This window comes from Colletotrichum spaethianum (genome assembly GCF_022836535.1).
Source record: "Colletotrichum spaethianum MAFF 239500 DNA, contig06, whole genome shotgun sequence".
Taxonomy (NCBI): Eukaryota; Fungi; Ascomycota; class Sordariomycetes; order Glomerellales; family Glomerellaceae; genus Colletotrichum; species Colletotrichum spaethianum.
Window position 1 is genome coordinate 730970 of NW_026054776.1, and position 15598 is coordinate 746567.

Sequence of the window (15598 nt, forward strand, 5' to 3'; positions counted from 1 at the left end):
TTCTGGACTTGACGACAGCTAACAGCTGTGCCACATACCTCAGACACGAAGGCCCTCCGAGTCGGCCCCAACGAGCTACACATTTCTGACGTTGAGCTTTATAATGTCATTTACAGACAGGTCGACCCCTTTCCAAAATACGAGCCATTTTACATGTCGTTCAACGCGCCTCACACACTTTTCTTCGAGACAAACACAGTCAAGCATAAAGAGCGCAGGCGCATCTTGAGCCCGCTATTCTCTCGTGCTGAAATCCTCAAGCTGGAGCCCCTCATCCTGGAAAAATTGTCTCTGTTAGATCGCAAGATCGAGAAGTTGTGTCAAAAAAAGGAGATCAATGTTTACGATGCTATGAGGTACGTCTCAACGTGGCTACACAAGTGATTAGGCCTTCATACTTGAGCAGTTACTTTTGTCCCGCGTCAGAATCAAGGCTAACCGCTTTGTCTTTACGGTTCAATAGGCTGTTGACAACAGAAATCATCATGCAATTCGCCTTCTCGCAGCCGGCCGGAGTGATTGACGAACACGAGGATGATTTCAATTCCGAGTTTACCGACACCGTGTCCACTGCCAGCCACTCCGTGTACCTCATGTATGAGAAACCATGGATTAGGCACTTTGGAAGCGTCGTGCCCACCCGCGTTCTGTGTGTTCTCCAGCCTGCACTCGGCAACATCATGAAATTGCTCGGGGTAAGCATGCGCCTCCCAGTTTTTCCCTATTCCATGTGTTTTGCCACGATCTGTAACGTTAACCTCGTTTACTTTCTTGAATACAGTTCGCTCTCGGGGCTTTGCGATGCTGGCAGGAAGACCAGGGTAACCGCAAAGAGTCGTCGCATCCTATCGTATTTGACCGTCTTCATTCTTTGACCGATACAGAAAAGATAAGCGAGGGCGCCGACCTTCTTGCGGCTGGCTCTGATACAACTGCTGCAACAGTCGCCACCGCCGTTATGCAGATTCTCTTAAACCCGGAAATAGAGAGAAAGCTAGTAAACAGCCTGAATGCCGCCATTTCTTCGGCTGATAATCTATCCCGACTCCTCGACCTGGAGAAGATTGAATATCTGGTGTGTAGGCCTAGCTGAGGTTCACAACAATAACCATGATCCAGGTGATTGCTGACTTGTATCTTCCTCAAGACTGCCTGTGTAAAAGAATCCCTTCGATTCACAACCGCAGCGCCATGTTGTTTGCCTCGAGTAGTGCCGGCCGATGGAGAGCCTTTTGTTGTTGACGGATACGTTGTTCCACCTGGTGTGAGTGAAAGTCAATATACCTCAACTGGCCAACCCCGAAGCGCTTGTTGTATCAGATGCAACACATAGAACACCTTACGACGTAACTTACTTGCCCGCTGACACCGGGTCGTTGCTTACAGACGATTGTATCCATGTCCCCACACACAGTGCACACCAACGTTGGCGTCTGGGGGCCTACTGCTCGCTCCTTCAACCCCGACCGTTGGCTTGTTCCAAATGCCAAGACTCTTGAACAGTATCATGTTCCCTTTTCCAAGGGATACAGAATGTGCATTGGTCAAAAGTAAGTTGCAGAAAATCCAAGCTCACGACCTCCATGACTCTGCTCTGGAATTTTGCACGTTTTGATATAGTACGCTGATTGCGATAACATATTTGCAGTCTAGCTACAGCTAAGGGAATCACCATCTTCCACGAAACTTGGCTGGAGAAACCCACTTTGATGAAGCGATACCTAGAGCTTGATGACGTCGAAGAAATTGACTACATATTGATATCTCACGCCCACTTTGATCAGTGAATTACATTTTGTTGCTCTCCTACCCGTACTGCATTTGACTAACGCTTCTTTTGTGATCAAGCCTACCAGGTGCTGATCGACTAGCTCTCAAAACCGGCGCGATAGTCATTGTCAATTGCGAGGCCATTAATCTGCTTCGACGAGCCGGCGTCCCAGAGTCACAACTTCTCCCCGTCTCAGGCGGCGAGCGCGTTCCGATCTTTACGCGCGCCAATCGCGAGCAAGCAGCAGCTGGTTCTTGTGATCTCATGCACGGTCCTCCTGGGTCACCGGCCAGGCCGCATCCGAAATTGGGCTCTTTCGCCGTCCATGTGTGGCCTGCTTTACATTGCCTTTTGCCCGGGTCAAGCCCGAAAGATGTGCCTCCCATGTTTGACACGGGTAAAGTCTACTCGGGGACAGCGACGGAGTATGATTGCACTGTCGACATCACGAACAACATGACCTGGGGGTTACTACGGCTTCACGAAATCATCTCTGCGGATAAGATGGATGATAAGTTGCGAGCGGTCGTAGACTTTATGAAAGATCGCGAACGAAATGTTATGAGCGGTTGCGACGGCGGTCAGCTGATGTTCAACGTGGTAATCGGTGACAAGGCTCTGCTCTTCAACTCGCATCTGGGAGCGTACGAAGGTATCATGCGGATGATTGAACCGCGACCGCAGGTGGTTGTTCTGGGCATTGCCGGAAGGGCGAACCACAACGGTCGGCCATTCGAAGGCTCCGCAGCACAGTTCGCGGTAAAACAGCTCCAGTGGCTTGAGGAGCCCAGCAAGGTCATATGGTGCTTACACGATGAGAGGTACGTGATTATGAACACTGTTTGGTTCCCCTTTCGGGATGCACTCTTACTGACGCTTGGTCAAACAGCCTTATCCCACCGTTTTCTGTTGATACGGCTCCGGCAGCACAGCTTGTGAAGCAAGAGACGAAAGTGGAAGTCGTAGAACTGCCGTATGCTCAGCCATATATAATTTTTTGAGATCATGCTCGAGGTGAAAATGGACAAAGATGACAAGATTCATCTGTTAGTTAGGTACCCATCATGGGCTAAACTGCTTTGGACATCTGGTTGGTGATAGGAGAGGGCCGGGTCGGAAATCTTCTCAGTCAACTATAGGTTTCTTATCCAGCAACATCCAATCAAACTTTGATTAGAAACAACAAAACGGTAATCAGCACAAAAGCTGAACTCTTGCATCCATATCTCAGTCTACAATCTAAAATATGAGTTTTCCTCCCGCACGCTCCACTCGCAGAGTTCGAGAGCTGTTGTTGGACAAGATTTATTAGTCGGACAGTGTAGGTAGTAATAGGTTACTACCTAACCTTTTCCTCCAACACATAGCTCAGTGCCACATACAATACAGATGAAATACTGTGAGCGAATGTGGTCGAGTACTTAGTACTTGGCTCAGGCGGATGGGTTAGCAAGTCACAAACACCAAATTTTGTTAGAAAAAAGCTTGTTCGGACGCTGTCTCGTGATTGCATTGTCAGTGATGGTAGGGACGTATATCCACAGCCCAAATTCCAATCGTCACAATGCCCATCCTTAGGCGAGTCGGTCATCTTCTGCGTTTTGAGTAGCATAGGATAGTCCCGTATCTCCGTATTTGCGTAATCCCGTTATTCCGCTGACTGGGATTGGGCTACTCCCCTTCGAGCTTCGAGGAGCACTCTGAGGTGTCCCAATGCTTCCCGTTTTTCATCGGAAGTTTGTCCATATTTCTTTGAAGTACCACACGGATGACTGCTCATGGATCGGAATGTTTATTTCTGGAAGGTCAAAGCAACCTCCAATCACGGCCCGCTTCCTGTCATTCTTGGGCAATTTAGGAGACGCCGCAGCAACTCATCAAGCGTTTGGAGAAGACGGCGATGTTACATTGAGGACCCAAAAGTATCCGACTGGAGCACAGTACGCCGTACAAAGGCATCTAGGAGCCTTTTGTAATTATATATATCTCTCTAAAGATTAGGTGTTAACTTATAAGTTTTTTATTGGATTTACATAGTTGGCTTATGGTATAATAAATCTATGTACTTAGATATCTCTTAAAAGACTTATTACTGCTTATATACTACTTTTAAAAGAGAGTCCCAAAAAAGAAAAAATATCTTAGTAATAAAGCAGTGTTAGCTTTACTGTATTTCTCACTGTAACACACTATATTCTAAGATCTTAGAAGCCCTTTTTTTAATGCAATATAAGTAATTATATATATAACGTACATGCATAGCAAGTGGCCCATCATAGCAAGTGGCCCACCTCTACCTACCCTCCAGCCATTTATATAAGTTAATTAAGCAGCATTATACAAAATCAATTAAAACTACTCATTATCCTCTTTTTCAGAGGTCTCTTATACTACCTAACATGTTTATACGTTATGTCTAGTCTTTCCGCAATTACCACATCGCCAACCACGCAATTCACCCCCCTCTGTATAAGCCCCCTTTTGACGCATATTTTTGCCTCTAGCATTAATAACCCTTTTCTTTACCTAAATTGCCTCTACTTTAACTACATTAAGGGACCCTCTAAGATATAGTTAGGTTTTTTTAGCTCTTTAACGTTTACTTAGTATCTTATTTATTATAAGTAAGAATAACAGGGGTTATTCATAATAGTCACAAGGAAAAGTAGAGAAGAATAAAGGTAGACAGAAAAGGTATAAATATATTAAACGTTAAGGTATCGTTATTCTTCATTGTTTTTCTAAAACTGTCTAAGTAGAGGGAATATCTCTTAGTTATATAGAAAGTCCCTTAGATACGTATAGTATCTAAGCGTATATCTAAGCGTATATCTAAGCGCCAAGAGGTACTTATATGTTTCTTATATATATATATATGCCCGTATATGCCTGTAGATAAGCATAAGCGCCAGCATATATAATGCTTAGAAGTATATGCGTTTATATACAGTAGACTATATTAGTTTATAGTAGTTTGTATTAGTATAGTTATATATAGTAATATATACTTTTATAGGTTATTTTTTAAGAAGAATCTAGAAAAGATAACTATATATTTATAGGACTTTTAGTTATAGAGTTATAAAGAGATTTATATATAAGAATTATAAGAATTTTACTTCTTAATTCTTAGTTTCCTCCTTAAGTTATATCTAAGTTATAGATATAACTTATTTTATATAAAAACTTATAAAAACCTTATATAAAGAAAATTATAAGAAAAATAGTTTATAGTTATAGTTATAGTTAAAAACCTTTAAAGGAAAAAAAAATTTATAAAAGGGAAACCTTAGTATTTAAGCTATATTACTTTCTTTTTAAAAAGTATTTCTTTATTATCTATAGTTTCTTTAGGTAAAAACCCCTTTTTATTAAGATTTATAGTCTCTATAAAGTATTTAAATACTTCTTTATTAACAGATTTAGTAAATATATCTGCTATATTATTCTTTATATAGATATAATATAAAGAGACTTGATTATTATAGATAGCTTGTCTAGAAAAGTGATATTTTATATCTATATGTTTAGATTTCTTATGAAGCTCTGGGTTTTCTGTTATACGTTGTGCTGCTTTATTATCTATTAAAATAATAGGCTTATTTAATGTTATATTTAACCTTAAGTTATTATATATATAGGAAAAAGAGTTATATAAGTATATAGATTCCTTTATAGCTTTATATAAAGCTATATATTTAGCTTTATAAGTGGAAAAAGTAATAGTCTTCTGTTTTATACTATTTTAGCTTATTATATTATAGTACCTTAAGGTACTTATATATTTAGTAGTAGACATTTTATTGTCTAAGTCTCTAGCCTAATTAGAGTCTGAAAATATAACTAACTGTAAATTAATATTATAGTTATATATTAATCCTAGATTAAGATATTTATTTATATATCCTTATATTTTATTAAGCGTAATAAAATACTCTTTAGATAGGTTACTTATATAATAAGTATATATATTTACTAGATATTAAAACTATGTAGGATAAAGGAAGCTAGTAAGTAGGCAGTTAATACACAAACCACACTAAACACCAAGGTCTTAGTATTATTATAAGTGCACCTAAAGTAACCGATTACCTTAAGTGACTACCTTAACGCCTAGACCATAAGATACTACTTTTTTCAGGTTCTCCTTAGCTTAATTAAGGCTATAAGTAAACTAGAAAAGTATATCTTTTACGTTTTATAGTTTATTTAGATTTGTTTTTATTACTAAGTAGTATATATATATATATTATGATCTCTAGAGGAAAAGAATACCCTTTTAGACCTTAGAGGTCTAGTTAGGCCTAAGGAAATAAAGTAATAGTTACTTATTATATATCTTATTTAGATATTAAAGTAATAAATTTGTTTATATTTATCTAAGTACTTATCTAAAGATATTAAGCTTCTTTATCTATTTGGTTATAATATCTTGATTTCTGTAATAGTATCTAACTAAAGCTTTCTTTTATACTTAGAAGAGTCCTGCTTAGTTATGTTTAATTAGGCCTATGATTGTGTTTATAGGCTAATAAAAGGAAAAATAAAAATATAAAACTTTACTTTTTTTTAATTATCTTTTAGTTTTTTTTTTTATATAATATATTAAAAAAAGAAAAATATAAAAGTATAAAAGTAGATAATATATAAAAGTAAAAACTAATTCTTTTTATTATATCTTTTTTAATTAGACTTATAATATCTTTTTAGTAGTAGTAGAAAGAGTATCTTAAGCTACTTGTTTTATTATAAGTTACTTTCTTCTTAGCCTTAAGACGCTTCTCTTTAAACTTAGTATCTTACTTTTATCTCTAATTATACTACTTATAACCCTCTTATTTAGGTATAATTATAGGTTATAAAAATAGTTATTAAGGGTACTATTATATTACTATTGTTTTATAAGGGTTCTTAAATATATTAATATATTTGTTCTTAGTGTAATTAGTAATAGACTTAATTTTATACTCTTTTAGCTTATAGTATTATTTTTATGTATTAAATAAGGTTTTTTTATAAATATTTTATTGTCTTTTAGCTTTTAAATATATAGTAAAAGCTATATTAGATAATTACTTAAGGTTAAGGGGGTAATATAAAAGCATAGGCTTTATAGTAGCCTTAGATTTAGTATTACTAACTTCTTTTTTGTTGTTTATATTCTGAGCTTGATTAGGCTTAAGAGATAGCTTTATTATGTTATTTTCTGGGGTTAGTGTAGTAGAGAAGCTTGGTTAGTCCTGTGGTGTATTAGTATTTAAGGGGAAGCGTATTAAACTAAAGAGATTGGTAAGATTGTTGTTTTGAGGTACTAAAAAAGGCGTTTTTTTGATAGGCTTAAAAGTCCTAGGAAAGGTGTTAGAGAATTCTAGTATGTTCTTCTTAGTCTGATTAGGTTTGCTAAATGCTTTTTATTAAAGTTTTTTATTATAACTGTCTAGTATAAGCCTTAGCTTATTATAAAGGTCCTTTTTATTATAGTTTCTTAGTTTATTAAACTTTTTAATAACTTATTAATGCTAGAAATAGTTAATATAGTTAATAATATTACTTTTATTATTGTTCTAAACTTTTGTTTAAGTTAAACTTTTTATAATATTAGTAATATTATTTTAGATATAGTATTTAATAAATTCTACTATATATATTTTATAAGTCTACTTATTAAGCTATTAAGGGCTAATTATAATACTTACTTTTATATAGATTACCTTAATTAGGTTAAGAGTAGTATTAATGCTCTAATAGAACTTATAGAGATAGTCTATATTAATAGTATACTAAAGGGTTATATTTTTGTCTTTTTATATATTATTATACTAAAAAGATTATTTAGTAACTTAGTTAATAAAGAGGGTAGTGAAATAATTAATGTAATAGGTAATAAATGCTAAGTAGTTTACCTTTTAAATCTGGTCTTTTTGATTAGGTCTAGCTGTTATAGTAGAAGTATTATAGCTCTAAGGAGAGCTATTAGTAATAAAATAATTAACTTTAGTATTTTAAGCAGTAAATACTATAAGACTTTAGATATTATTAAAGGCTATTTAAGACTATTTAACTAAATATTTAATTATATTATAGATACTAAGAAAATAGGTTTTTAACTTATTATTTATTTTATTTTTTTAAAAACTATTTTATAAAAAGCTTTTACTTTAGTAATTATATATTATACTTATAGTAAATATGTTATTACTTAGAATCTATATAGGAGTAGGTCTATTACTTTAATTAGATAGACTAGGATAGTTAAGAGGTCTTAGTAGAGTAATAAGGTCTTTAGTAGCTAGGTCTATGAACTTTTTAAGTAGTTTAAGGTCTTTAGGATATATATATTATGATTTTTATAGTATTTTAATAGTGTTTATAGTTTATTTAGTTAGATTAGGGAGATTATTACTAAGATTCTAAATATAGTATTTCTTAAAGAGAGTTTAGTAGTACTTTAAAACTTATATGTTATTAGTTTTATTTAAGCTAATAGAAGTGTTTTAGATAATATTAATAGCTTAAAAGAAAGATATAATAAGTTATAGATGTGTATAGATAGGTCTAATTAGGGTAAGAAAGTAAAAAGAAAAAGGGAATAATATATTATTAATTATTAGTTAGCTTAAAATTATATAGCTAAAGTTAATAATAGTAGTAAAAAAAGGAAAAATAAAAGTTATTATTAGTAGGTTTTTTAGGCTTATTTTATAGCTTTGTTTTTAATAAATTTTAATTTTATTATAAAAGAAAAAGTAATTTAAAGTTATTAAAGAGAAAAAGTAAAAAGGTAAATATAAAAAAGTAAAGAAGATAATTGTTTATTTACTTAATGTTTATAAAAGTAAATAACTTTTTCTTGTTTATAATAGTAGATTACTTTTTTTTTCTTAGTTCTTTTTCTTTAATTAGTAAATTAAAAAAAATAGACTATAGTTAATAGAATAAAAAAAAAGAGGCTAAGAATCTTTTTTTAAATTACTTTTTCTTTTTTTTTATGTAACTTTATATTACTTTTTAAGCTTTATCTTTTTTATAACTTAAAACTATTTAATAAATTAACTTAATTTTTTTATTATAGCTTTAATTAAATATTATTATACCTCTTAAGTGTAAGCCTAAAGCTGCTTAGAACCTATGGTTTTTTACTTATAACCCTTTTACTAGAAATAATTACTTAGCTATAATTCTTATTAATACTATAATAAGTTATTTTTTACTTTTTATTAAAGGTTTATAGTTTTAATTAAATAAATTATAACTTTTTTAGTATAATAAAAACTTAAGTCTTTAATTAATAATTTTTACTATAAAGTCTAGTTTATTAATAAAATTCAAAATAGTTAGATTTATAAGAAAGTTACTTAGGCCTTTTAATAGGTTATTATAAGAGGTAATATCCTTTAAGTTCTCTAAGATTATACTAAGACTAGCTTATTTAAGTATTATGTTTTTATTTATACTAGTTATTAAGGTACTTTTAGATCCTTAGCTTAGAAGCTTACTAGTTGTATGTAGGCTAGTGTTGCCTTAGCTGTCTATGGCCTTGGTAGTTATAATACTGTCCTTTATAAATACTATGAAAAGGGTTGGTAGGCTGTCTGGGCTAGGCCTAATCAGGTTACTTGTTTTGTTCTTTTCTAGGAATATATCTCTTTTCTTAATGAATTTAGTAATATATACTTTAATTGCTTTTATTATAAGACTTAAGTCTAATGTTACTATTAAAACAAGGACTTTTACTAAGAGTTTAAATATATAGGTTAAGTAAAGGGTATTAAAAAGTAAAGAGCTAGTAGTAATGATGTCCTTTTAAGTATTTCTAATAATATTTTTTCTATTGATTTTATATAGTTTTTTTAGTTTAACTTTATAAAACTTATTAAGGATTAGTATAAGGGGCTTTTTAAGAAGAAGAGAAAGTTGTTTAGTATTTTAGATAGTTTTATCTAAGTGTAAAATAGTATTAACTAAAAGATAAAAGGTAATAATAAGGATTTAGACTAAAGATATAAGGTTATCTAATAACTTAGTAGTTTAAGCTTAGGATTTAAGGTAATTCTAAGATGTTTCTAGGTCTAATTAAGTATTTTTTTTCTTAAATAACTTTATTTCTAATTTTATTAATAAATATAATAAGGGTTCTAAATTAATAAACTTTTTGTAAAAGGAAATATATATAAAATATTATAGAAATAATAGTATAATATAAATATTAATAAAGGAAAATAAAAGGATATAATAGTAGGCTTAATTAAGCTTATTATATTATATTAGTATATTATGTGTTCTTTGTTAAGTTTTTAGGTTAGATATTAATTATAAGTCTAGATAATAACTTTTAATGCTTTAGTTCTTTGTGGAGTATATTATTTTCTTTTTTAAGGTGTAGCTATTAAAGCCTTGATTGTGTTTGTATGATGTTTTTGTCTTGATTAGGGCTAGGAGCTATATTTATTTCTTAAAGTTTGTTTTGGTAGTTCTAGGCTAGGAAAAAAAAGGTTATTTTGTCTTTAAGCTTGGTTTTAGTTTATATAGGATCTTTTAATTCCTAGAAATTAGTGTTATTCTTAATATATTTCTTAAGATGTTTTTTAGTGTATATAGCCTTTGTAATAAGGTTATTAGTAAATATCTTTAGGTAGTATAATGCTGAGTTCTTAGACATAGAGTAGACTTATAAAGGGCTTTATTAATAGTATATAAGTTTCTTAGTTTTTAATTTGTTAATTATGTGTTTCTTGTTAAAAATAAGAACTAAATTACTAGGCTAAAGCTTTTTTAATTATATTATGTGTTAATAGTGTATGTTATAGTAATTTATAGATTTCTGTTTTATAAGAGCTATATTTTTAGCTATAGTCTTTTTATTAATTTTAAGTTATTTAAAAGAATATATTCTAGTAGTAAGTTCTTAATTAGGGTTATAAATTTATTCTTAGTTTAATACTCTTTAAGTTAAGGTAAATTCTTTAATAGGTGTGATTGCTTTATATTTTGTAGTTAGGAAGAAAGGTATATAGCTTATTAGTGTGTGGACTATTGTTTAGTTTATAAACAGTATAGTAGGTATAATTTTCCCTTAATCTCTTTTTCTTTTATTTAATTAGGTTAAAATAATATATGTAATAGGTTTATAGCTTTGTTTATTAATCTTATTTGCTTTTAAGTTATATACTAATATAACCTTTTTTCTAATACTATACTTTTTATTTAAGTGGTTTATAGTCTTTTTATTTTTTAGTTTACTGTTAATAATAATTTTTTTATAGATACTATAGTAGCAGAAAAAGTCTTTCTAGATAAAGTTAATAACCTAATTAGAGGTAACAGTCCTTACTCTTCTTGCTTTAAGCTAACTTGTTATATTATAATGTCTCTTAATTAGTGCCTAGGAACTAATCTACTAGACATTAATAGATATCTTTGTAAACAGTAATTCCCTTAGAACTATACTAATGTACTAGTTGTTTATCTGGGTTAATTAAGCCTTTTGATAGGATAGGTATAATGTAAGCTAGGCCTGTACCCTCTGGTACATATCTTTTTAGATATAGGATACAGAAAGCTGATGGAATGTTGTATTATGTTCTTAGTGTTCTGATTTAATGTGTATATTCTTAATCAGGTTCTTTTAAATCTTTAGGTTATTAATAAGGCGTTTAGGGATTAGGTATTTCTTTGTTAGTTAATAGTATAAATAGCTATTTTAAGTAAGATAACACTAGGCTTTTATTTTAAACTTTCTGAAAGTATATAGTAATATTTTATCTGGGTATAATAGTGTCTTTAGATAGAAAATGATTTGTTTTATTTAGTTAGTTTAGTATTAATTAAGGTAAAGCTATGCTTTAGGGAGTTAATGTAAGTAAGAGGTCTTTAAAATACTAGATTTAGATTCTTTGAATGATTTATATAGTTAAATAAAATAGAGGTTAGCGTTAATAAAATCTTTAACTTAATTAAGGCTTTTATATTCCTTGATATTAAATAGTCTTAGTGCTTTTTATAATAGTGTATTTGTTATTATATTCTTTGTTCTTAGTATATACTTAATATTAAAGTTAAAAAGATATATTTAAGTAATTTACTTAGTGATTAGGGTATTAGGAAGATTATAAGACTTTTTGTTAAGCTAAGTAACTAAGACTTATATATTAGTTTCTAATAAAAATCTAATACTATAGATATAGTTTTAGAGTTTCTTTAATGTTATTAAAACTACTTTTAATTCTAGTTTCTTAGAGTTATATTTTAACTTAGTGCCTTTTTAAATACTATTTTTATACTTTACTATAGCTTTCTAGGTATTAATTATTTAACTTAGTACTATGCCTTAACTTTATAGGCTTGTATTTATATTAATAACTATTAACCTAGCTTTTAGGCTATAAGATAATAAAATGATTATAGGAGAAGTTGTTAGTTTAGACTTAAGGGTATTTATAGCGTTAACCTAATTAGGCCTTTAAGTAAATATAGTGTTTTTTTTAAGGAGTTTCTGGAAAGGTAAAGTGATTTCTAAGTATTTATTAACCTATGATTTATAGAACTTAGTTATTCTTATAAATAACTTGATTTTATTAATGTCTTTGTATTCTTCTTATTCCTTAATCTTAATAACGTTTACCTGATTAAGGTAGTAACCTCTAGAACTATAGATATAACTAATAATAATAGCTGTTCTTTAAAGCTATTATAATTTCTTACTAGCTATTATATAGCTTATTAACTTAACATTAAAGAGTATTATATTAATATAATAAATATGTTTATAGATATAGCGTTAAATGCTAGCTTGATTAGGGAGCTTCTTATTGTTATATATAGTTATAGGCCCTTTAATAATAATATTATTAAGAAAAGCCTAGTAATAATATAGTATAAGGTTATAGAGTATTTAGGTAATAACTCTTATAAACTATACTATAGAATTAGTATTATCTTGTAATAAAGTGTATATATATAGAAGTTTAAGGGAAGTAGTAAATGTTATTAAATCTTTGCTTTTTTTAGCTAAAAAGACTTAATTATATCTAAAAAAGAAGTCTAAAAGTGAGAGAATTTAGTATATATTAAAGTCTTTTAAGAAATCTTTTGCTTTTAGAGGAGTAAAAGTATTATAAATTATAACTTTATTTATCTAAGTAGCTAAATTAATCAGGTATAAGGAACTATTCTTCTTTTTTATAAGAAACTAAGGGTTTTATATAGCCTTATAACTTTTTTTTAGGATATTTTTATTAATTTATACCTAGATAATATTTATAGCTTATAATTTAAGTGCTTTAGGTATTAGAATCTTTTTTTCTTACTAGGCTTTATAAGGTATAGTCTTAATTACTTATAGGGAGATAACTTTTAAGTTAAGTGTATTATTTTTAGAAAAGTCTTAAGTAAAAGCATTTTTGTGGTTTAGAAGGACTTAGAGAAATAGGTCCTTTTTGTAAAGTAGAAGATAACCTAGTATATTTATAATAGCTACTAATCTGTCTAGCTTAAGGTATAAATATAGCTTAATATTTAAATACTTAGGCCTAATTAGGCCTTGGAATAGTCTTTTATTAGGTTATATTATCTTTTTAGCTTTAGCTAGGTTCTTAACTTTCTAGAGGGGATTGTTGTTAAGGGTTAATTTATTAGATAGTTAGTTATTAACTAGATGTATCTTTTTTTTTTTTTTTATATATAGTAAATACCTTTGTATTTTATTTGGCTTAATTAGGCTAGGGATAATGTTTTATTAGATTTACTTTATAGTTATATGGTTACTTTAAGGGTAAAGGTGTTCTCTTTTTGTTAATTATGTTAAAGTATTTAACTATTTGCTTTTTGATTTTCTTTATTTTAATTTTTTTAATAGTTACTAATTACTAGTTAAGGTAAACCTTAGGATAGTAGGCCTAATTAAGATAATTAGTGTTAATATAAAGTAAGTTAGGCTTTTTAATACAGTAAGAATATCTTTTATTATTATGCTTTTTAACCTTTATTATAGTCTTATAAATGTCCTTTATAGCTAGGGTAAGGAGTATAGTTAGTACTATTTTCACTAGATAATCTAATTCTTTTTTAGATAATTAGATTACTTTTTTATTATTTTTTTATAGCTTATATCTAGGAATTTTAAGCTTTTTAGTAATAGTCTTAGTATTATTACTAGAGTCTAGTTTTCTTAGTCTTAATGTAGCTTGGTCTAATTAGAGAGATAGTTCTTAAGAGCTCTTATATAGTTATCCTAGTTTAGTAGATAATCTAAGAACTTTCTAGGATTACTAAACTTTAGAAATATAGCTAGGATATAAAGATAAGTTTACTTTATTATTAGTATTAGTGTAATCATGTTAAGGCTATATATATAGTTGATTTATGTATAGAACTTAAAAGGTAATTCTAGAAGAAGTAGTTTGTTTATTTTTTTATTATTAGTAATGAATATATTAGTTAAGAAATAGTGGCCTTTAACTTAGATAGGTATAATAGCTATTTTATTAAAAGATATATACTTTAAATTAGGATTAAAAGCGTTTATTTTAAATAGTATAGTTATAAGTTTAATAGTATACTTGTTTATATATAATCTTGAAATAATATTGATTTGTGAACTATTATTAATAATACTTTTAATTAAGTTATTCTAATTAAGGTAAAGACTACTAACTTAGATATTAATTACAAAGTAAAGTATTATAAAGTATAGAATAATAGACTTAATAGTAGTTAAGTTAAGTATCTTAATAAGTTTAACTTTAGTAGTTCTGCTTATAAGGTTTAAGATGTTTTTATTATATCTATTAATTGCTTTGTAGGCTTCTGATCTTTTGTATGGTTTTATCTCTTTAATTAGGTTAGAGAGAGCCTCTAGGTAGATATCTAAATACTTATTGCTGTCTAGTATCTAGTGTATTATTACTATTATATTCTGGTTAAGCTGAGGCTAGACTTAAAGTGTAACTTTAAAGGGAATAGTAATATTCTTTTTAAATTTCTTAGTAATAGCTTAAGTAGATATAGCTTAGTCTATTATTTTTAGTTGATTTAGAATAGAACTCTCCTTGGTAGCTTCTTAAGTATATCTTAGGCTATATATAAAGTTAGTGTGTTTATTTGTTAGTATAGTTTAAATAGAAGAGGACCTTAAACTTTTAAGAGTTTAATAGGCTTGATTAGGGTATACTGGACTAGTAGGTTGTGTTAGTAGAGAAGTCTAGGTATAGGTATTTATGTTTATTTTTTTAGCCTAGGAGCTAGTACTAGAAGTGCTTTTTCTTTAATGTATGTTTTTTGAAATAAAGCCTTAGCGTATTAAATAAGGCTTTACTTAATTAGGGTAGTATAAAATAGGTTATAGTATTATGTTTAATGACCTGGTAATTGTGTTTACTTTTACTTCTTAAGTTAGGAAGACTTTAGTGTATATCTTAGGGGATATTAAGATGTATTTAATAAGATTTACCTAAGTATCTTAGGTGTATAGTAGTAGGTAGTACTATATTTTAGGTTAAAAGGGACGTTTAATACCTTAGTTAATTATATATTTTGCTACTTTTATGGCTTTTAAGAACAAGGTGTTATTTATTATATAAGTGAGGATAGTAACTTAGTTAGGCTAGTAGTTTTTATAGGCTTTTTAGATAATAATATTAAGAACTTTATTTATTTTAATGTTTGATCTTTAAAGTACTTTATACTTATAGATATTATAGTTTAATATAATTAAGTTAGCTTTTTTATCTTTTTTAAGTTATAGGTATATTTAATATTTTTTTTAGTTATATATATTATATTAATACAGTAAGAATAACAAGGGGTTATTTATAAATAGTTATAAGGAAA

At 29.1% G+C, this 15598-nt stretch overlaps 3 protein-coding genes and 1 non-coding gene across 4 annotated transcripts; 3 read left to right on the forward strand and 1 right to left on the reverse strand.

Annotated features, from left to right (window-relative positions):
• Positions 1-153: 153 nt before the first annotated feature.
• Positions 154-1093, forward strand: ColSpa_03228 (N-acetyltryptophan 6-hydroxylase ivoC; the record flags this gene model as incomplete). Its single annotated transcript, XM_049269440.1, has 3 exons — positions 154-356; positions 464-695; positions 782-1093. The coding sequence occupies 3 exons, from the start codon at positions 154-156 to the stop codon at positions 1091-1093; spliced, it is 747 nt and encodes a 248-aa protein (XP_049125397.1).
• Positions 1094-1398: 305 nt separating this feature from the next.
• Positions 1399-1787, forward strand: ColSpa_03229 (cyrochrome P450 monooxygenase asqL; the record flags this gene model as incomplete). The annotated part of the gene is made up of 2 exons (XM_049269441.1): positions 1399-1550; positions 1649-1787. The coding sequence occupies 2 exons, from the start codon at positions 1399-1401 to the stop codon at positions 1785-1787; spliced, it is 291 nt and encodes a 96-aa protein (XP_049125398.1).
• A 440-nt stretch (positions 1788-2227) lies between these two features.
• On the forward strand, positions 2228-2737 carry ColSpa_03230 (uncharacterized protein; the record flags this gene model as incomplete). The annotated part of the gene is made up of 2 exons (XM_049269442.1): positions 2228-2592; positions 2713-2737. 2 exons carry the CDS (start codon positions 2228-2230, stop codon positions 2735-2737), a joined length of 390 nt encoding a protein of 129 aa, XP_049125399.1.
• Positions 2738-11924: 9187 nt separating this feature from the next.
• Positions 11925-12040, reverse strand: ColSpa_rRNA_013. Its single transcript, XR_007414244.1, has one exon. It is a non-coding gene; the product is annotated as a 5S ribosomal RNA (ribosomal RNA).
• Between the last annotated feature and the right edge of the window lie 3558 nt (positions 12041-15598).